Genomic DNA, 23,936 nt, shown 5'->3' with positions numbered 1-23,936 from the left:
ATTTGAAAATTTAAATGAAAATTTTTTATTATTTTAAAAATTTATTGATTATTAATGTTAAAATTTTTTTTATTTACTTGTAAATATTGGAATTTTTTATTTAATTTATACATTTAAACAAGTTATTGTTGTTGAAATTTTTTTAATTTTAATAATTTACAAAAAAATTATCGTGAAACCAGTCAAAAGTAGCCCTGGTTTAAAATATTGATTGAAAATAATTGAGAAGCGGTCACTCGATGCAAACTGTATATCTATATATACAAACAAAAAAATTGAAATCAATTGAAATTATTGAAAAGAATTCGAATTTCATCACTTTTAATTTTTTTCAATCAATATTTTTAAACAGGGAGAGCAGATAAAAAAAAAATTAATATGTCAATTATACAAATATTCATGACCAAATATGTAATTTAATAAATAATTTTAAAAATGGAATAAAATCAAAAACGATAAAATGCTTTAAAAATTTGAAAAAATGAGTTATTGGGATACTTTTTTTTCAAATTATTCTTTTTTCTATGTGCAACAAGAAAAAAAATAGAAATTATAAAAAAAAAAAAGTTTAAATGCTCAAATAATCGATTGAAAATCAAAAATTAAAATTTTTGACTTTTCAATCGCCAAAATCTTTATGAAATTGAATTTTTTGGGTATTGATTTAATTTTTATCATAAATCCGCCGAAGAGTAGAACAAAATGAAAAAAAAAAATTTGTGAAAAACTCTATTTTTCGATTTTTTATGGCCAAAAAACAGGGGAGCCCCACTTCTATATAATTACCTTTTTCTTTTCTAATCGTTTTAAATCGTTTCTTTTAGTAGAGGCTATCATATAGATTCAGCCGAAACGAAATTTTTCTTATTCTCTTAATTATATAAATAACAATAATAATAATTAATTTTTGAAACTTACAATTAAATTTTTATCTAAAATGTTTATGCAATCGTTCCAAGAATTTTAAAAGTATATTTACACTCAACAATGAATATCAAGTTACCGTTTCAAATATCTCTTGCATGAAAATAAAAACTTTAAAAAATAATGTTATAGTATCAGCACTTTATATTAAATCTATAATTTAAAAATATATATTATTTTTTTATGCATTTACATTCTATTATAATAGTTAAATTGCTTAGTAATTTATATTACATAATTGTGTATTAATATAACAAGGGACTTCTGGGAATCCCTGCCAAGTTTTCATTACAAATAAATATAACTGTGTACTGACAACAAATTATTTATCATCACAATTGAATCGTTTATTTGCGAAACCCCGTAGGTCAAGAAAACAAAATTTTTCAGGAAACAAAAAAAACATTTTTTTGTAAAAACTTGACATTAAAATAATAAATAAATAATTAAATACAATAATGTTAGCGTCTCTGAAAAAGATTCCAACAAGAAAAATTTAATTTTTGAACTGAAACTACTTAAAAAAACTATTTAAAGTTGATTGACTTATGGAGTTTCTCAACCAAACGGAAAAAAAGTTATAAAATCATTGTTTTTTTTAAATGTTTCCACTCAAATCATTTATTAGACTGATAAAATGAAGTATTAAAAATGTATTTGAACTCTGAAACTCAGAAATTACAAAAAATTATAATTAAATGAACATTTTAATTAGTCATATAACAGTCAACAGTAAAACAACATTTGAAATTAATTTCCAAAAAAAGCGCGAATTTTAAATAAAAAAAAAAAAATATATTTCTGTAAAACTAAAACTGCATATGTTTATTTGAGTCATTCACTGCTCCCTCTTAGCATGAATCCCTACTAAAAAATCTATAGCAACGCGACATTTTACCTTTTGGCGCGCGATATTAATTACAATCATTCAAATACATAATAATAAATGACTTTATTTTTAAAAAATAATAAATATATAACAAGTCGATTAATTGGTTACGGTTATTTTATTAGACTGAAACGAAACTGAAAGAAAACTGGTCGTTTCATTATGATTATATTTTAATCCGCATAAAATTTAGAGATCATTAAAATTATAATGTATAAGTAATAAACAAAAATTAACTTTTTTGATGAAACACTAAAATTTAAAATGTTTAATTGTAAATGATGAAGCAATAAACTCCGATAATTATAAATTTTTTCCTACTTTTAGTTTTTTATTTTTAATTATCAACTTAAATTTTTTGTTTAGTTTCGTTAAATTGTGACTTAGAAGTAAAAAACAAAATCAAAACTGATATTATTTATAAATTTAAATCAACCGGTCACATCTACAATAACTTTTTGGTAAATTTTAAGCACCTAAATTTTATCTTGCTCTAGATATTCTACGCCATGAATATTGATAATGTGACGAATAAAATGATCAAGTCGTACATAAGTACGATGATTATGGCAGTGAGTCCATTTATAATATACTCTTAATTAATTAGCAAAATTATGACGTAAATACCAATGTTGTTCAAATTTATTTTTATTTGCAAGCGATCTCCCGCAATCATTACAAATAATTTTATTGCTTACGTGTTTGTCTATATGTGCCCATATACTTTGTGAGAATTTTGTTGTGTAACAACAAATATGACATTTGAATAAACTTCCATTTTTATGTGTTTCAGTGTGAATCTTTAAACTATATCGATCTGGGAATAATTCTCGACAAACTTTACATTGCCGCGCTCTAACAGATGGAGAAAACGAATGATAATAAATTATGTGCCTTATTAGTGAATTTGCTTTTGTGAATTTCTCATGACAAATATCACATGATAAATTTTTATCAATATGAGTAAACAGATGTGATTTGAGAGCGTTTTTGTACGTAAAGTAAACGAACAACAAAAACATTGATATGGACGTTCGCTAGTATGCGTTCTTTTGTGATATATCAAATTAAATTTTATATTACTTGCATAATCACATTGTTCACAGTTGTAAAGTTTTCTTCCATTGTGACGATACCGTTTATGAGATTCAAATTTTTCTGAAACATTAATTTATAAGTAATCAATAAAAATAATTTTTTTTTTTTTTAAATGATTTAAAACGTCATAAATATTTACTTTCTGAAGCGAAAAAACGATTACATTCTTTGCAATAACAATTATTTTCTGCGTTACTGGAAGAAATTATATTATTTTCTGTGATACTTGAAGAAATCGTATCGTTTTCTACGTTACTTGATGGTATTAAATTGTTTTCGAAGTTAGTTATAGAAATTATGTTGTTTTCTTCGTTACTCGAAGGAGTTATGTTGTTCTCTGCGTCGCTTAAAGAAATTGTATTGTTATCAGGTACTGAAGTCCTGTCAAGTCTAACTCTTGAAAGATATTTTTTTAATTTGTTCAATGAATATTGAGAAATCATTTCAGTTTGGTGTCTACTTTTTGAAATTTCTTCAAAATCTTCATATTTAAATAATGAAAATTCGTTTTTAATTGAAGTTTCAATCACATTAGACGATTCTGGATGACAAATATCATTTGTTGTCTCTTCAATATTTCTTAAGTTTATTTCATTCATGTTCCCATTACCCAAATTTTGTATGTTACTGTCAGGAATTATTTCCTGTACATCGTTATCATTATGACTGTCTATAATATCCGCAGTCAAATTTTCTTGTGCATTCAATGATTCAATCCTCACAATCTTTATATGACTGAGCGAATCTACAATATTATTTTTATTCCGATTAGCATACAAATCTAAATTGTCATCATCAGCATGTGAAATTAAACCATTGGTGGAAGATAAAAATTTGTTTTGTTCGATGAGGCTGTTAATAATCTTCGTATTGCTATTTATTAGTTTATTTATCAAATATTGACTGTCAATAACTTCTGGATTATTAACGTCTTTATATTGTGACTGACTCTTTGTTGTTCTTCCATCACTGTATTGTTGCACATCAATATCTAAAACAGATTTAAATATATAAATAAATGCAACGCAATTTTATTTACATTACTTGAGTATTTAAATCGTCATAATGCTGAAGTAGCCGACATCTGACAATTCCAAGGGTGTGTTCAGAAATACACTCCGGAGATTGAAAAATATATATCTCGATGGGTAGTACTTGGAATACAGATACTTGGAAGAAGTTTGTTTTTTTTACTTAGTGTGTATATGACCACGCGACAATGTTGTCATCAATGAGTCACTTGTCAGTACACTAAATTATTACTAATATATAAAAAAAAAATACTAAAAATTATTCAGATGCATTTTTAATGATTTCTTCTTATCAGTAACTAATTTATTTTTACTTATAAAAAAAAAAAATTTTTTAATGTCTGTTACCTTTAGCATAATAAATAATGATTTTAAAGTTAACAGACAATTAACAAAACAAACAAACTCAAAATATGCACTTGTAGAAAATTTAAAAAACTACAAGTGCAATTTCGTAAATAATTTATGTTATAATTTATCGTTCCGAAAACATTTCAAAAATTATTAGACGTCGGCAAACTTTAGTATCATTAATGAATTATCAGTTATCAAGTATTATGACATACCATCAGTTTCTCCAAGCGGCATATCTACTATTGTAGAAGCGTCATGAATATCATCTTCGTCACCACTTATTTCGATGATTTCGATTACACTCATTGTTTTATTGCATTAGATATTATCACAATTATTATCATCAGAAATTTTAATATCCTACGGAAACACTAAATTTCATAAAAATATAAAATTTTTCGAAAGAGTAAGTTGAAGTTAATTTTTATCCCACTTTTTGGAAATTAGTCTAGCCTCACGCGTGACGCCGTTAGATTACAAAAGCCGAAAATTTCCGACTATTTCCGACGACTTGAGGTAAGAGACCCAGTTCTTGATCAGTATTGTGAACGCTTAGTAGAACGCACCCTAAAATAAACAATTTAGATATCAACTTGATAGCAACTTGACCAGGAAAAGTCTTACTATCTGGTTCTCTGCATAAATTTTCCATCTTCAATTTGTTAGTAAATTTAATTTCGAAAATTCCTCATTGGAAGGGGAATATTGTCTGTCAATCGACACGCAAAATCGCGACGCGTTTGTTAGAAGAAGAATTATAATATGGGGGGATTATGCAGGATAAGGAATAATATTTCTTAATGAAAAGCTTGTAATTAAATTGGGAAAATCATGGACAGTCTGCACTGGGAATCGATCCCAGACCATGTCGGTTACGCGCCAAGTTCTCTTCTAGTTGAGCTATCCGAGCTCTGTTCAATTTAATTATACCGATCCATATTATGGTTCAGTTGTTTCCGACCCTCCCCAAATTTTCATCCCCATCCTAATAAAATTTATAGGCTACATTATGATTCTTTATTTTATAAAATCAATTAATGTATCAGTGAAAAAAAATCTGTAAGACTGAGAATTAAATATTTTATTTCGTACAAAATTTTTATATACAGATTGTATACTTCAAAGCTTTAAAGAAACCTTGTTTAGTTTTTTTTACTGAGGGCGTATTCGGCTGAACTCATGAACAAATTTGCTCAGTTCAGCTAAGTATGCTTTGTGATGTAAATGCAAATTGACAGCAAGATGATGACAATTTTTAATTTTTGGTGGCAATTTAACATCCGATAGCAGATGGTAATTTTGGGAAACTTGAATCCTGAATTTGCTGATCAGATTTATCACAAAATAAACATCAATTTTTGTTGTTTAGTCTTCAGACTACAATATGAGTGCAAATTGACGACAAGTTGACTAAATTTCAATTTGCCACGTTTGCTGCGGTTTTATTATCCAACCCGTGTAAAAAAAATTGCTGAAAAATGAATAAAAAAGTGACTATTCGAAACTTCGAAACGTTACACCATGACGAGCTTTTTTTAAACGATTTTCGAACTTTTAAAAATACACAGAATAAAAACAATCGACTTAATACCACAAATGAACATTTTTCAGTTCAAAATACCTTCAGAAAGAAGTGATTTCGAACTATTTCTGAACGTTTTTTGTTTCAGTATATCTCAATATATATGTTGGGAGATTTATTAATTTTTCTCTTTAATTTTAAAAAGTTTAAAAAAAGTTCGTCTTTGTGTCACGTTTTGAAGTTTCGAATACTCAACACATGAGTGAAAATTGACAGCAAGTTGACTGTAAATTTTAATTTGTAACCTTTGCTGAGATTTTGACATCCGATAGCAGACGTAGATTTTGGAAAACCTGAATAGGGGAGGGTGGGGCAAAGTGGGCCCCTTGGGGCAAAGTAGGCCTCCCTAAAATTTGGAAAGCCACCAAAATTTTTGGGAAAAGTGGCCCGCCTAAAATTTGAGAGCAAAGTGAGCACTCTGAAATTTTTTATGAACGAGGCTCATAATAAGTCACCTTCACTTTTTTACGACTATTCATTTATTACTTATTAGTTTATTTATGGCTTACCCATTTTTGCCCACTTTGCCCCATATTTTAAAATTCGTAATTTATTATGAACACAGCTTATTCATAACATTTTCAAAGTGAAGAATTTAAAAAAAGTAAAACGAGCAATAAATTTGTCTCACACAATTTTTTTAGATGGGGGCCCACTTTGCCCCTAATTTTCGATTTTTCAATTTTAATGGACACAGCTTATCAATGTTAAATAACAAACAAGGGCCTATAAAGGAGTGTAACGAGTAAAAAAAAGTAAAGGTAATCCCATTTCTAGCTTACGGGGCCCACTTTGCCCCACCCTCCCCTACTGAGTTTGCCGGTTAGATTTTCTATCAAAGAGAAAATTGACAGCGAATTTTGATTTCTAAGTCTTGCTGGCATTTTGTCCTCCAAAACTGGACCCACGCCCATATTGAGCTAAATTTCCGAATTGACGTCAATTTGAAGACAAAGTGGCTCTTGAAAATTATGACTTTCCATCATTGTTGCCAGCAGACATATTTACGATGAAATTACGAACGCAAATGATGATGACTAATGATAATATTTTTCCACTTGGATAAAATATTATTTGATTTAAGTTTTACTCGACTATTAATAATAATAATAATTAATTATTTATAAATCACAGACTGATTACGTGAAGTTACGCTTCAATTTGCCGAGTTAATGAAACAATAGAGTAATTAAAATAAATAAATATTCAACGAATATTGATCCTAGAAATTAGTAGAATGGTCTAGATCTACGTCTAGGTCTCTTATTTGATTAATTAATTTTTTTTATACTTCATTTACTTACTTCCTTAATTAATTAATTAAATTAAATTAAATTTTACTGTATTGGATAATTATTTATTCATAAAAGTAAATTAGCATTGTATAGTATGTGATATTGATGATTAATATTAATGACTACTATTTGTGGGAATAATTAGTTGATCTGCTTGGAGTAAATTCCTTCGTTGAACATTCGCTGGCCCTCTTTGCCCTGAGGAAACTCGTAGTCGAGGATCGCTTGGTCCTCGAGCTTTGTTGAGAAGCTGGGAAGACTTGGCGACATGTAATATCCATTTTTTACGACTGTAAGATTTACAAAGTGTTCGTGGTGTTGGTATGCGTATTCAATTACTCGGTTATCGGAAGTGCCACTCAGGGAGAGATAATAATCCCACATTTGTAAATGCTGCACTATTTCACAGAATCTGACCCCACTAGCATGTGGACACACTGGTCCTGATTGTTTTATTTTGTAATAATTGTTTGAATAAAATATCTTTTTGAAACTAATCATCATTTGTCTATTCAATGTCTTGTCAAATCCTTAAATTTTGAATTCAGAAGATCGAATAGTTGATTGCTTGGTTTTTATTTTTTTAACCACGAAAAATTATCTTACATCCAAGTCTTGCTTCAGATTTTTCAAAGACTGCTCTCGCAGATTTTAATCACGGCGGAAACATCGTGGAAGTGTAAAGACCGTGGATCCACCGTAGTTACACGGTGGGTTTGTTCCATTTCATCACCGTGGTTCCACCGTGTATCCACCGCGTAATCACAGTGGTAAAATGGAACAAACCCACCGTGTTTCTAAACCACCAGGGTGATGACCCCGACTCGCTTAACACTTGAGATATAAATTTACATTTAAAAAAAATAATGAATTTTATTAATTTGTAAAAAATAAAATTTCTTTGTTATTTCTGCAAAGGGCACAAAAGATAAAATATTTTTTTTTTAGTTAATTTTTACTATAAATAAAGCATAAAGTACTTAACGCTATAAGAAAGAATTGAACATTAGCCTATGAAATAAAAAAACAAAAAGATTGAAGTTATATATTATTCATTTCATAGACATCTTTTTATTTTTTTCATTAATTTTTAATTTATTATTACTCTTTGACTTTCATTATCGTAATTATTATTATAAGTGCAATTATCTTTAATTAAAAGTTTTATGTTTTATTTAATCAATTAATGATACATAAAAAAATATTTATATCAATTTAAAAAAAAATAATTTTACAATCACTGAAAATGATGAAAAGTATCCTCTACTGAAAGAAAAAAAAAACTTTTCCCAACTATAAATACTTCATTTAAGAATATTTTTTGTTTGAATAGTACCGAGTAAAAAAAATATCCCTGTTGAATCAAACTCATAGATTCTCATAAAAAAAACATATTTTTCTATGAGACTTTATGAGCTACAAAATTTTCTATGAGAAACGAAAAATTTGCTCATAAAACTCTTTATGAGAATTTGTGGGTTTTTATTTTGTTCATTATCTTAAGCGATATATCTTATACAATTTTCATGGGAATAAATGAGAATTTTTATGTTATGAGATACTATAAGTTAAATCGTTAGAAACTTCTATAAGATTGAATATAGATAATTTCTTTGTGAGTTTTTATAAGTATTTACTACTTTACTCTTAATGAGAGTTTATACAGAATATCCTGGAACGTAAAAGTCTCTCAAATTCTCATCAATTCTATTTATGTAAAAACATCTACGAGTTTTATGAGTTTGAATGGGACTTTATCTAAAGTTGAATTCTCTTAAAAAATTTTAGAGTATTTAAAAGATTTTAGAAGACATTTCCGCCGAGTAATGAATGCAAAAATTTTAAAAGATTTAATGAGTAATTTAATAATAAAAATGTGCGCACGTAGAAAAGTAAAAAGTCACAGATGCAATTTTTTTTTAACTTCCCGCTGAGAAAATCGACGATTTTCAAAAAATTGGGAAGTTATTGGTTTCACCCCGATTTTCAAAAACCGGGTTTTCATCATATGTCGACATTTGAAGGTGCTAGGACGCTATTCTGACATTTTCAGAGCGATGTCTGTATGTGTGTGTGTGTGTGTGTGTGTGTCAATTTATAATATGCAAGAAAAACAAGTGTACAGAGTCAAAAATCGGTACACAGAAAAAACAGATATCTTGAGTCAAGAAAATATTTTTGAAGACAAACGTTTTTGGGAACCAAGTCAAGATTTTCTTGAGCCAAGAGAATTCGTCTTGGTTGGAGAAGATTTCTACTTTATCTGAGAAAATTTAGGTCTCCAAAAAAATTTTCTTGAATCAAGAATATTTACCTTCAGTCGAGAATTTTTTTTTTTTGTGTGTACTGATAATAACTTATAGCGAAAAAAAAATTTTTCCAATTTTCAAAAATCGATAAAAAATAGTAATTATGGAAGGCCCACTACCGGACCGGGCTCAAAAGTTGCAGAATGGATAGAAGTTCAAGATAGATATGGGGCATTCCATGTCAAATCACCGAGGTTTTGACCCGACCCTCTTCGGTTTCGCAGAAACTTTTTTATCATTTTTTATCCTACCAAAGATATTTTTCTGGATTTTTTCAGATTTTTTTACCCATCCCAAAAAAAGTTACGAATTTTTGAAAAAAACCGCTCTTTTTTTTTAAATTGCCATAACTTTCTCACAAATTAATCTTTCGGCACTTTTTTTTTTTCAAAATTTGTGTTTTTAAATGTAGTTTTCAGAAAAAAATACAAAAAATTTTCAGAAGTCACTATATATGAAATATTTCAGTTTTTTCAATAAAACCGTCATTTTTTCGAAGTCCGAAACCTTCGATTCTTAATTTTTTTGTCTAAAAAAAAACTTCAACCAAGACAGTATTTAACCCCGCTATTCCCATTTTGTGCCGACTTTTGTGCTTTCCTTTATATTTTTTATTTTCAATCGAAAAAAAAAGTTTCCCGTAACATAAAATCAATATTTGATAGAAGCTCTTCGGAAGCGTGCGAACATACTAAATGAATAGAGTGGCAAATACATTTGATGATAATTAAATTATCTCGTTTTTAACTTAAGTACTTAAAATTAAAATTAAGGGCTGAAACTTGCAGGGAATTTTTTTTTATGTCTATAACAATATTTTCAAGTGGGAGTGAAAAAAAAATAGTCGTTCAAAACAAATCACCTATATATATATATATATATATATATATATATATATATACGTAGATACGAAGGGTCCCAGGATTTTAAATCTATGACGCCATATAATGTCTAGACAATAAGTTCAATGGATATATGAAGACTTCACACTTTTCAATTGTCCGTTTGACATAAATCCTCTTTGTGAAGGGAGTTTAAGACTTACATTTAAAGTATTACACTATTGTTATAAGAAATAATTTATGACCGAATAAATTTATTCTAATGAACGAAGGTGTGAGGGCAACCTGGGAAAAATTTATTTTTATTTTGTTTCTAAGATCAAAACGGTATATAATGAGCTTATGGAAAAAGCGTACACTATCAAATTTTTGAAATATATGATTGATATTTTTCAGCACTTATCGATAGCCACGTAAATAAGTCTCCAAATTTGCAGATATAGCCTTCTATATATACTCTGTAAAAAACCTATACGGGTTGACGCGATCTTCATCACTTTCAAGTGGTACGTGCAATCAAATTCGAAAATTATTTTGCCAGGACAACTAAACTATATCAGGGTGCTGGCTGTACTTTAAATAAGCAGCAAGTTCTTTTCGTTTAAAGACCCAAATTAAGAAAGGGAGGACACCAATTGCAAGTTCATTGATCAGAAGAATTTTACAAAACTCGTTTAAATCTCATTAGTAGATACAAAATTTAAATGGTAACTCAAAGGAGACTGTCTGTATTATAAAGGACAAAGATTACGGCAGACAGACTAATTACGCAGGTAAAAATTGACACCTTATAATAGTTTGTAAATGAACCCTCACTTATTTACCTTAAATGTTTTTAATCCTATAATGACTGAGACTTTGTCACTTTTCATCAGATAACTACTGGATTTTATTATATAGGTACTTAAATATTTACACCTTAAGTGTGAAAAGACCATAAATGACAAATTTATGATTGAGATAAATAATATGAATTTTTTAAAATTATTGTTTTCCCTTAATATTTTTAAATATTCGGAGAAATAAGAATAATTATTCTCGTTAGAATAATGTTTTTTATTTTTTCTTTTAAAAGCGACGTTAAAGGGTAAATTTAAATTGTATATTTTATATTAAACGAAAAATAAACCAGTTGCTAGTGGATTTTTATGATCTTAAGTACTTGGTTCGATCACAGGACATCTTTGATGTCATGTAGCCTAAGTGCTGTATAAATTCAAGGCATTTATTTTAGAAAACAGGAAAAAAGGATGTCATAGGTCACACTGTTAAATAATTTTAGAAAATAAGTGAGTCTTACTCTCTAAACATGAATTAGTGAAAATAAGTGAATATTCACTAATTCCAAGTGCAAATCGAACCACTAATTCCAAAAAGTGGTTCGATTGGCACTCTAAATTAGTAAATATTCACTTAGTTCACATATTCATGTTTATCCGAGTCAAAAATAAAACTTCTCTCTAAATATGAATTAGTGATTTTTCACTAATTTCAAGTGAATATTCACTAATTGTCAATGCGACAATTGAACCACGCAGAATTAGTGAATATTCACTAAATGAATATGTGAATATTAGAATTCACTGATTTGATAAGTGAATATGGGAATCCACCGATTTCATCGATCGGTGAAAAAAAATATAATATCGCGAAAAAAAATATAAGACACTTGTAATTAGATCCGAAGTGATCAATGCATTAGAATCACTACTTAAAGGAAGTATACATGATTTTGATTGGTGAAAAAATCCCGGTGATTGCTGGACTCAAACTATTATTGTTCTCCCGATGAAAAAAGATTTTATACAATTGTATAAAATTATATACAAAAAATGGCCCGATCCAATTGTATACAACTGTATAAAAATTGTATACAATTCTATACAAAATGTATCCAAGTCTATATAATTGTATACAATTTGTATAGAACTGTATACAATTTCTATACAAATTGTATACAATTGGATCGGGCCATTTTTTCTATCCAATTTATATATAATTGTATAAAATATTTTTTCATCGGGCTGTACTCCTATTTTTTTTTATTTTGAAAGTTTCTTATTGAAATTTTTAAAAATAGCACCATAATTATTAATTATATTTATATCTAGTAAAATATTTAATTATTTGCTATATTTAAAGTTACTAATGAAATTGTAAAATTCACAAATTAAGAAGTGAATAACAGTTTCACTTGTAGAAATTGTGAAAATATCGCTAGTTCAGTAATGAAAATCACTAATTTGCTATTAAAAATTATAGCACCAAATTTATTAGTGGGAATTCATTAATTTGTTATTTAAATACACTGATTATGAAGTGAATATAGCTTCACTACCGTAATTAATGAAATTTTCACTGATTCATGTTAAGAGAGTAAGTAGCCATTAATTGGCCAGCCATCGGCAGCGTCGTTTAATAAAATTGAACGGCTGCTAGTAATCAACCAGGTTTGGGCCATTACTAATTGCCAATGCTTGGCTGAGTGACGGAAGTTAGACTTCGGCCGATCTACGGCTTTTTTTCCATTAACGGCGACTTTGTATGGGCGTTTAAAATTTTTTAAAAGTAAAAATTCGAGGCGTGCAACAAATTATTTTTTACAAAAAAAAAGTTAAATTGAAAAAATACCAAGTAACCTCATATAATTCAAAGACATGGTAAACATTTTCATAAAATTTCAAAAAAAATTGTATGACAAAATTTCAATGTACTTGGTGTGCGTTACTACATGCGTACACGGAAAAAAAATTCTACCGAAATTTACGATGTTAACATCGTAATCTCGGACTAGACTTTTATTACTGTCAATTTTTAAATGTTTTATTTCAAAATTTATTATGTGGGTTATATTTTTTACTATTTAACATCGTATTTTTAACAAAGACTTTTAGGATTAAAAATTACTGCAAAAATTACAATTTAACATCGTAAAAAAAAATAAATAAAAATTACAATTTAAAAACTATATTTATTCGTACATTTAATATTTCTATTTACTTTTTTTACAAAATAAATATTACAGTGCTGCCTCTGTTATAATACGATGGAAGCTATAAAAAGTACGATGTTACATCGTACTTTTTAAATAGTAACTGGGTCCTCCGCAAGTCGTTTATATGGATCTTAAAAACATCATATAGTGTAGGCCCTTCAGTGGCCGAGTGGTCCAAGGCGTCGGACACTTCGCACTCGAAAGGACTCGGGTTCGAATCCAACTGCCGACCGATTATTATTTTAATCTTTTATTTAAAATTTCTCTTCAAATTTTACGATGTTACATCGTAATTTATATTAAAGAGCTTAAGACTTCGTATTGTTTGTCTGAAGTATTATTTCTTAAATGAAATTTCCAACCCTACATCGTAAAAATTACGATGTGAAAAGTCTAGTCCACCAATACAATAATTAATAGGACAAATTACGATGTTAGTATTGTAAATTTAACTAGAATTTTTTTTCCGTGTACTCAAGCGAAATTAATTTCTAATAAAATCAAAAATGGTCTTTTTTTTACTATTTTGTGAGTACACCAAGTACATTGAAATTTAATACAATTTTCTTTTTAATTTTATGAAAATGTTTACCATGACTTTGAATCATATTAGGTGCTTGGTATTATTTCGATTTGACTTTTTTTTAACTTTCCGTTAACAAAATTGTAAATTTTCGAAAATTCAGGAAGTTATTGTATTTACTCCGATTTTCGAAAATTGAGTTTTCATCAGATGTCGACGTTTTGAGGTCCTAGAAAGCTATTCTGACTATTTTCAGAATGATGTCCGAGTGTATGTATTATACTGAACAGTATAACGGTGGGCCCTGGCTACTGCGTGTCCAGATAGCCAAGAACCACAGTCAAATAAATTTCCCGAAATTACTGATTTTACTTAAATTTACTACTATTAATTAGACTTATTTTATTCTAAAATTCTGGTTCCAAAAGACGGGAAATGCTCTCAGGAAGCAGGTACTCGTCCTGACCGGACACGCGGCTGAAAGAAAATTCTTATTCTACGTGACACTGGTGATAATTAAATTTAATCAAGAAATAACAATCAAACTTATACTTTATTTAACCACGATCTCAATTTATATACAGTTTCCCCTTTGACTTAAAGCTAATGTAATATTATATATATTTACAAATAATTCAAAGGAATTCGTCGACTCGAAACGCGCGGGAATTTATTGGTAACGAGTGAGAATAAATGAGGAATAATTAATCACGTTGAAGAGAGAGAGAGAAAATGAAAATCTATATTTTGATATACTTGTAATTTGTTGAGAACTTATCAAAATCTTGGTCTGCTTACTGAAGATGCTGGTTGATGATTCTTCTCTGCTTGGTCCTGGTGATGTTGGTGTCCAATAGGTTTCCTCTGGCTCCTGGGATCCGCGTTGGCAGGTTGTTGCACACGAAGAAAACCACATCACTCACTTTATACACTTGGTTTTATTTAATTGATCAGATAGACGAACTTTAGGTATAATATTAATTTGCTGTATCAAAGCAACACCACGTATCTCAATTTTCAAGTTAAATTTTAATTCAAATAAATTATGAAAGACTCAAGCGGAAGGTTTCGTATCACTTCTAATAAGTTGAATAAATTTATTTTAATATATCAAAGACAAGTTCTAATAATTAATTACTTGAGCAGAAAGAATTGTGCGTCGGTGCGTCTTCGCTAACCGAACTCGAGTTAACTTAAACTCACTATATCTTATATACAATAATGGTCGGAAAAGAAATATATATAGTAGACAAATTTAGAGAGTGTAAAGTGGATAAGACCGATCAGTTACAGCTCTCGAACTTAAGTGTCGTCTTTTTTTTTTTTTTTTTTTTTTTCCTTGATTGGCTAACGGCCCTGGAGTGCCATGTGCCAGTATCTGTTATAGATTAAGTGTCGTCTTCTTGATCAATCGTCTTGGGTCAGTTCTCTGGGCCACCAACCTGCGTTGACCCCACCTAATTATGCGCAGGACTAATTTGCGGTCCTATGCTGCGCGAAATCATCCCCAAATTCTAACGCAGAGACTAGACTACTGCACTTGACCCTTAGAGCAAGAAGAGAGAGAGGGGGAGGAAATAAATGAAGCGAGAGAGCCACACTCTCACGTCTTAACTCGCTGCTGCACGGTTACAACAGATTTGGATGGTCACGGTGGCAATCGAAAGAGCTTGTTGGCCGTCAACTTTTCTGAAAATTTCAGATCATTTGATCAAGTAGACTCGAAAATATTGGCGAATTATGAAGTGATTTCTCAGAAACGAATTGAACGATCGACTTCAAAATCTAATCAGCTTCAGAATTTGATAAAACGCGCCGAAAACAATGGCATACAAAAGCTCGAAGAGCTCGTAAATGTATTCACAACAACGTTTTCGAGCTCCTTGAGCTCGAAAACAGCGGAAAGTGTTAGGGGTAGTCCGCAGGGTCAACCGATAGACAGATTTTTTTGTAAAAAATAATTTGTTTTTACTTTTAAAAAATTTTAAACATGTACTTGGCGCGACTTTATACAGAGAATCTGTTTTTGGTAGGATTTCTAATACCCATAAATTCTGTAACCCAGAATATCTTTAACCCAGAAATCCGAGATCTGGGTAATCGTTTTATGGGTAACTGATGTCTACCCCAGGTATTTAGTAGTAAATATACAAGCTCTATTATGAATTTAAGAACAATAGTAACAGTAGACGTGACAATAAGTCTGTCTGTGGATTAACATCTTCTATCTTTCTCTTTTTTTCCGATTACATGTACATTAAATATTTTGAAATTAACAGCTTAAGTCTGAGCTATACGGAGGGTATTGTCTTCCCGACAAGAGATTGGACTTTGAAGTTCGAGTGTCGTCGGGTTTTACTCCCACTCTCGATGTCTTATGTGATAAATGCTCTCCCACTTTTCTGGACGCATGCGCACTTCATAAATGTTCGGTAGTGGGGACAGTTTCCGAGATCTATTCTCCTACTGGGAATCACAGTTCATTCAAAAGTCGGACGTCTTCCGAATAAGTGATTTTTAAAATACAGAGTGCTCAGTTACTGTAAAGCAACAAACTTGTGTAATTAAACGTCTTTATACACATTACGTCTTTCAAACACATTACGTTGAAAGTATTTAATTTATTGTTGTGTCATAAGATTAGAAGAATTCAAGTTATTGATATTTTAGTGCGGCCTTTTAAAAGTTATACGTCTTTTAAATAAAGTGATTTTGAAGTAAATGCAAAGCTTGTTAAATTACTGAGAAACTAAAAAATAAATTTTTGACTAAGTGACAACTCTATCGTCCATACTTGATAAAAAAAATTTCTTGTTCAGAATTTGAGTTTTTATTTCGGTCCAATAACTATCAAAACGATATTGATCGAAATGTCATCAATTACAAGAGGCCACTTAATGTCTGCAATTTTCGAAAGTGATATTAAAAAGTGTAAAAAATTATTGAAATCAACTAAAGTGTTACAACTTCCCATTCTACGTGGTGAATATAATATTCTCAAAATGGCGGTGAGGCGCAAACGTGTAAAGGCGGCTGAGTTATTGGCTAAAAATTGCATTAAAATGAGTCATAAAAAATTGGATCGTTCTTCGAACACTCTGCTCCACGATGCTGTTCGATTGGGACAGCTTAAAGTTGTTAGAAAACTTGTGAGTAAAGGTGCTAATGTAAATGCAAGGATTAGAAATGGGATGACTCCTCTTCACGTTGCGACTAAACATGGATATCTCAAGATTATGGATTATCTTCTACGTAATGGTGCAGATGTGAATGCAAGATGTACAGGACCTTGGTATGTTGGATTTACGCCCCTACATTTCGCTTGCCAATCAGAAAATCTTAAATACGTGAAATTATTACTAAAAAATAATGCTTCTGTTATTTCAACAAACGATGATGTTCATCCGATTCATATTTCGGTTATTTGTCTTAATATCAAAATTACTCAATTGTTATTGGACTATGGCGCAAGTATGGCTGTTAATAAACGACTTCATTTAAATCTTTTTGGAATCCAAGGATGTATGATTGGCGGTTCTCGACGATATTGGAATGAAGATGAATCTAGATCGCGATATGGCGATGAAGATTTAACTTTATTACACCACACAGTTATTCGTAATTCTATACCTATGGCAAAATTATTATTGCAATATGGAGCAGATGTAAATATTTTAAGCAATACTGGTCTATCTCCATTGTCAGATGCTGTATTAGACCATAATATTCCAATGGTTGAGCTCTTATTGAATAACGGAGCTCTTGTAAGCTACGATTCTGATGACGGTAAAGTGATAGTAATAAAACAACTTTTCAAAAACCGAAACGGTCTATATATACATTACTGTAAGTCACAGTATAGTTTAGCCGATAAAAAATTAGAAATCATCAAACTACTAATTGATGCAGGAGCTAGCAGCAAGGTATCAGATGGTAGCTATAATCTTCTCCTTTCCTGTATTTGGCACGGGTATAGAGAAATAGTCAACTATCTTCTGTATCGCACCGATTTCAATTTCTTTTATATAAGTGACGTTTTCGTCTGTACTGCTCGTTTTAATGAACAACGTACAGATTTAACTCCAGAGATTGCCAATGACACAGAGTATAAAACAAAGCGCAAGCTCGAATGTAAAGAACTTATTTACGACTTGATAGCTGAAAAATATTCGAGAGATTTTATAGGTTTACCTACGAGACCAGACGGTATGAGTTATCAAGACTTGACTACAAGTCCAATTAATCTTCAAGTCACAGAAAAAGAACATGAAGATAGAATTGAACAAATAAAAAAAAGAATTCAAGGAGTTGTGGATGAATTGAAACGTGAGAAAATTGGTAATAGTAATATTACTTTTTATCATATTCTCACGGTGGATTCGGACAAATTAATAAAGTTTGGATTAAATGAAGATCTTAGAGCGTTAGATATAGATGATTACAAAGAAAAATATTTTATATACTTTCCTATTCTAAAACTTAGGATACGATATGCCATTAACTTCAGTTTATTACTGGAAAAACATAAAAAGTTTGTTTATTCTTTATTCAAAAATGTACTACCATATGACTGTTGCGAAAAAATTGTTACATATTTCGATTATGATAAATTTGTAGGAAGAAGAAAGATATTTAGAATAAATAAAAAAAAACAATAAAAAAAATTGTTCTCTTTATTTCCATTTCCTATCCTTTCTGTTATATAGATATAAAAATAAATAAATAATATTAAAAATACAACCCAAATTTCAAAAAATTTAATTTTAAGATTAAGGAGGTTCGACTGAAACTAGTGTGTCAAAGTAGTGTTTGAATTTTTTCGTTTGCTAAATTCTCCTAATAGTTATAAAAATTCATTATTTTAATTTATAATAACATAAGAAATTCATAAATTAATATTTATTACTTATTTCATTAAAGAAAGTAATGAAATTACTTGGTTATTTTTTACTCATATGATTTAATAAAAAGATTTGGCAACAGCGCGTTCTAACTTCTTACACATCGATATTCAAATTGAAGCGGGAAAAATTTATTTCCAATTTCGTCTCTCTTATTAATGTATTTCTATCTTTGTTTTTTCTCTTAACTGCCTCCGCGACGTTGCTAAACCCTCAATAATATGTATTTCTGTCGATGAACGAGATTAAATAATAAAGTTTAACTTGAATTATGTAAATAATTACAACGGTAACACTATATTATCAAAATCTTATCATATTCTAAAAATATTCAAGTTTATGGCATGTGGTTTTTTATTTCTTCAACTTGAGAGGTTAATAACGAAAAAAAATCAAATAAGTCATGACGGAATCTTGTCCGCCATAAGAGTCCGTGTATAAGAACTTTACAAACGTCATTTTTAAATCTTTTATTCTAAAAAACTAGTCGGTGGATCCATTTTTGTTTACTAAATTATTAATGAATTAAAATTAATTATCAGCATTTTATATATGACCCGATGAAAAAAGTTTTTATATAATCATATACACGGAGAAAAAAAAACAGTAACCATTGCTGCGCAGGACACTAATGCGGTCAGTATACAAAATAACGAAATTTCTTTCAAAACCGTAAGAATTACTCTAACGGCAGCAATGGTTACTGTCTTCGACTGCAATCAGTATACTGTATATTTATTAATTAATTAACTAATTAATTAATTAGTTTGGGGCAAGTACAGTTTATATTCGCAATAGGGTCTCCTGACATACCATAAACTCTTAAAAACTAGTAACAGAATTGAAAGAAAATTTTCTGCACATTAGAACATCACTTTTTTCTTTAATTGAATTTTTATGGGTATTTTATTATCATAAACAATGTATATTTTTATCAATAAAGTAATAATTTTTGATCAGCAGTATGAGAATCTCAAAATCACAACTACGAACGATATTCTAATGCAAAACAAAATTACTAGAAAGATTAAATGCGAAAAATGTCAAAACGAAGAAAAAATATTGTTAGAAATATCGTTAATATCAATAGTTTGATGTTAGTTTTATTTTTACAAGTATGAAAACTATTCCTTGGGATCATAAAGGTTCCTAGAGAAATTGAATTCAATAAGTTTCATACATAGCAACATTGTTTTCTAAGCGTTTAATAATAAATATAAATGGAAATTTTGAAAAAAAATTAGGTTCAAATGGCTGCAGAAAAAAATTGGCTGATGTTTTTCATTCGATCAAAAGTTACTTTTGTGGAGAATTGGATCCCCTACAAAATGGCACCGTGGCCATTTTTTAATCAATTATATTTAATGAGTTGTAAAATATTAAGTTGGGATAAAAAAAAATTTTATTAGAAAATTCTTATTTACGCGAGCGCTAACTGAAAAATAGACACATCGAGCTGAAATTTTTGCAGGACTTTTTTTTTCTAGTGAGACAACCTAATTTTCGTATAGGACCGAAAAAAAAATCGATTTCATTTGGCACAGTCTAGTTTACATATATACACATACACATATAGATACAGGCACTCGGACATCATTCTAAAAATAGTCAGAATAGCTTCCTAGGACCTCAAAACGTCGACATCTGATGGAATTTCGATTTTCGCAAATCGGGGTGTAAACATAACTTCCCGAATTTTTCGAAAATTGCAATTTTCTAGCGGGAAGTTAAGAAGTTATGAAATCATTGTTTTTTTAAATGTTTCCACTCAAATCATTTATTACACTGATAAATGAAGTATTGAATATGTATTTGAACTCTGAAACTCAGAAATTACAAAAAATTATAATTAATTTAAGCATTTTAATTAGTCACATAACAGACAACAGTAAAACAACATTTGAAATTAATTTCCCAAAAAAGCGCGAATTTTAAATAAAAAAAAAAAAACAATATTTCTGTAAAACTAAAACTGCATATGTTTGTTTGAGTCATTGACTGCTCCCTCTTAGCATGAATCCCTACTAAATAATCTGTAGCAATGCGCCCTTTTACCATTTTGCACGCGATATTAATTACAATTGTTCAAATACATAAAAATAATAAATATATAACAAGTCGATTAATTAGTTGCGGTTATTTTATTAGACTGAAACGAAACTGAAAGAAAACTGGTCATTTCATTATGATTATATTTTAATCCATAAAATTTACAGATCATTAAAATTATAATGTATAAGTAATTAACAAAAATTAACTTTTTTGATAAAACACTAAAATATTAAATGTTTAATTGTAAATAATAAAGCAATAAACTCCGATAATTATAAATTTTTTCCTACTTTTAGTTTTTTATTTTTAATTATCAACTTAAATTTTTTGTTTAAGTTCGTTAAATTGTGACTTAGAAGTAAAAAACAAAATAAAATCTGATATTATTTATAAATTTAAATCAACCGGTCACATCTACAATAACTTTTTGGCAAATTTTAAGCAGCTAAATTTTATCTTGCTCTAGATATTCTACGCCATGAATATTGATAATGTGGCGAATAAAATGATCATATCGTACATAAGTAATACGATTATAGCAATGAGTACATTCATAATATACTTTTAATTAATTAGCAAAATTATGACGTAAATACCAATGTCGTTCAAATTTATTTTTATTTGCAAGCGATCTCCCGCAATCATTACAAATAATTTTATTGCTTACGTGTTTTTTTACGTGTTTCAATAAAATTTGTAAGGATTTTGTTGTGTAACAACAAATATTACATTTGAATAAACTTCTATTTTTATGGGTTTTAATGTGAATCTTTAAACTATATCGATTTGGGAATAATTCTCGACAAACTTTACATTGCCGCGCCCTAACAGATGGAGAAAACGAATGATAATAAATTATGTGCGTTATTAGTGAATTTGCTGTTGTGAATTTCTCATGACAAATATCACATGATAAATTTTTATCAATATGAGTAAACAGATGTGATTTGAAAGCGTTTCTGTACGTAAAAGTAGACGAACAACAAAAACACTGATATGGACGTTCTCTAGTATGCGTTTTTTTGTGACGTACGAATTTCGATTTATAATTATTTGCATAATCACATTGTTCACAGTTGTAAAGTTTTCTTCCATTGTGACGATATTGTTTATGAGATTTTAATTTTTCTGAAACGTTAGTTTATAAGTAATCAATAAAAATACCTTTTTTTTTTTAATCAATTTTAAACGTTATAAATACTTACTTTTTGAAGCAAAAGAAAGATTACATTCTTTGCAATAACAATTATTTTCTGCGTTACTTGAAGGAATTATGTTGTTTTCTGCGTTACTAATAGGAATCATAACGTTTTCTGCGTTACTTGAAGAAATCGTGTTGTTTTCTGCGTTACTTGAAGTTATATTGTTTTCTTCGGTATTTACAGAAATTATATCGTTTTCTGCGTTATTCGAAGGAATTATATTGTTCTCTACGTTACTTGAAGGAATGATATTGTTTTCTACGTTACTTATAGAAATTATGTTGTTTTCTTCGCTACTCGAAGGAGTTATATTGTTTTCTGCGTTACTTGAAGAATTTATATTGCTTTCAGGTACTGAGATCCTATCAAGTCGAACCAATGGAAGATATTTTTTTAATATTTTTAATGTATAATCAGAAATGATTTTAGTTTGGAGTTTATTATTTGAAATTTCTTTCAAATCTTTCCATTTAAATAATGGAAATTTATTTTTAACTGAAGTTTCAATCACATTAGACGATTCGTGATGACAAATATCATTTGTTGTCTCTTCAATATCTTTTAAGCTTATTTTATTCATGTTCCCAATATTCAAATTTTGTCTGTTACTGTCAGGAATTACTTCCTGTACATCGTTATCATTATGACTGTCTATGATATCCGCAGTCAAATTTTCTTGTACATTCAATGATTCAATTTTCACAATCTTTATATGACTGAGCGAATCTACAATATTATTTTTATACCGTTTAGCATACAATTCTAAATTTTCATCGTTAGCTTGTGAAATTGAACCATTGGTGGAAGATAAAACGTTGTTTTGTTCAATGAGACTGTTAATAACCTCTGTATTACTATTTAATAGTTTCTTTATCAAATATAGACTGTCAATAATTTCTGTATTATTAACGTCATTATATTGTGACTGAGTCTTTGTTATTCTTCCATCATTGTATTGTTGCACATCAATATCTAAAACACATTTAAATATATAAATAAATGCCACGTAAATTTATATACGTGTTATTTCAGTATTTAAATCACGATGATTTTGATAGTAGCAAACATTTGACAGTTCCAATGTTTTCATGAATAAATCACTTGTCATTAGACTAAATTATTACAAATGGAAAAAAAAAAAATTACTAAAAATTCTTTGGATGCATCTTTAATAATTTTTTCTTATCAGTAACTAATTTTTTTTCATTTTAGTATAAACACATTTTTTGATGTCTGTTACCTTCAGCATAATGAAATGATGCTCAAGTTAGTAAACAATTAAAAATTTTTGGAGTTTGTATGTAGAAATTTAAAAAAACTATTGGTGCAATCATTTAAAATGTTTTTTTTTTTTTTTATAATTTAGTTTAGAAAAAAAATAAAAAATTATTAGACCTCGGCTAAATTCGGTATCATAAAATAAATCATCAGTTATCAAGTATTATGACATACCATCAGTTTTTTCAAGCGAAACATCTACTAATGTAGAAGCGTCATCATCTTCGTCACTACTTATTTCGATAATTTCGATCACACTCATTGTTTTAGATATTATCAAAATTATTATGATCACTAATTTCAATATCCCATAAAAACATTAAATTTTATAACAAATATAAAATTTTTCCAAAGAGTTAGTAGTCCAACCCCGACGAAAAAGTCGTCCTAAAATGGACAGTAGGTTATAGGAAAAACGTCATACTAAGTATAATAATAAACTAGTGGAACGGCGACTTTTTGGTTGGGACGACTTTAAGTTGACGTTCATTGTATCCCCACTCTTTGAAAATCAGTCTAATCTCACGCCGTTGGATTACAGGCCGAAAGTTTTCGACTATTGCCGACAACGACTTACCCTTTCGGAAGACTCCATTATAAATAATCTTGAAATATTTATTTTGATAAAACAAACCTTATTTCTCACCTGAGAATAATTTAT

General features: G+C 29.1%; 3 protein-coding genes across 3 annotated transcripts; 1 reads left to right on the top strand and 2 right to left on the bottom strand.

The window, feature by feature from the left end:
• Window positions 1-2,128: 2,128 nt before the first annotated feature.
• Window positions 2,129-4,879, bottom strand: LOC130664925 (zinc finger protein 614-like). Its single transcript, XM_057465125.1, has 3 exons — window positions 4,509-4,879; window positions 3,051-3,902; window positions 2,129-2,971 (listed from the first exon to the last, which is right to left on the bottom strand). Exons 1-3 carry the CDS (start codon window positions 4,600-4,602, stop codon window positions 2,712-2,714), a joined length of 1,206 nt encoding a protein of 401 aa, XP_057321108.1. The 5' UTR covers window positions 4,603-4,879; the 3' UTR covers window positions 2,129-2,711.
• An 11,965-nt stretch (window positions 4,880-16,844) lies between these two features.
• On the top strand, window positions 16,845-18,478 carry LOC130665269 (putative ankyrin repeat protein RF_0381). The gene is made up of 2 exons (XM_057465592.1): window positions 16,845-18,373; window positions 18,460-18,478. Exons 1-2 carry the CDS (start codon window positions 16,845-16,847, stop codon window positions 18,476-18,478), a joined length of 1,548 nt encoding a protein of 515 aa, XP_057321575.1.
• Window positions 18,479-20,898: 2,420 nt separating this feature from the next.
• Window positions 20,899-23,690, bottom strand: LOC130666096 (zinc finger protein 354B-like). The gene is made up of 3 exons (XM_057466769.1): window positions 23,450-23,690; window positions 22,001-22,969; window positions 20,899-21,923 (listed from the first exon to the last, which is right to left on the bottom strand). Exons 1-3 carry the CDS (start codon window positions 23,535-23,537, stop codon window positions 21,364-21,366), a joined length of 1,617 nt encoding a protein of 538 aa, XP_057322752.1. The 5' UTR covers window positions 23,538-23,690; the 3' UTR covers window positions 20,899-21,363.
• Between the last annotated feature and the right edge of the window lie 246 nt (window positions 23,691-23,936).

Source organism: Microplitis mediator, chromosome 3, assembly GCF_029852145.1.
Source record: "Microplitis mediator isolate UGA2020A chromosome 3, iyMicMedi2.1, whole genome shotgun sequence".
Classification (NCBI taxonomy): Eukaryota; Metazoa; Arthropoda; class Insecta; order Hymenoptera; family Braconidae; genus Microplitis; species Microplitis mediator.
This window is presented reverse-complemented; position numbering and strand designations above follow the sequence as displayed.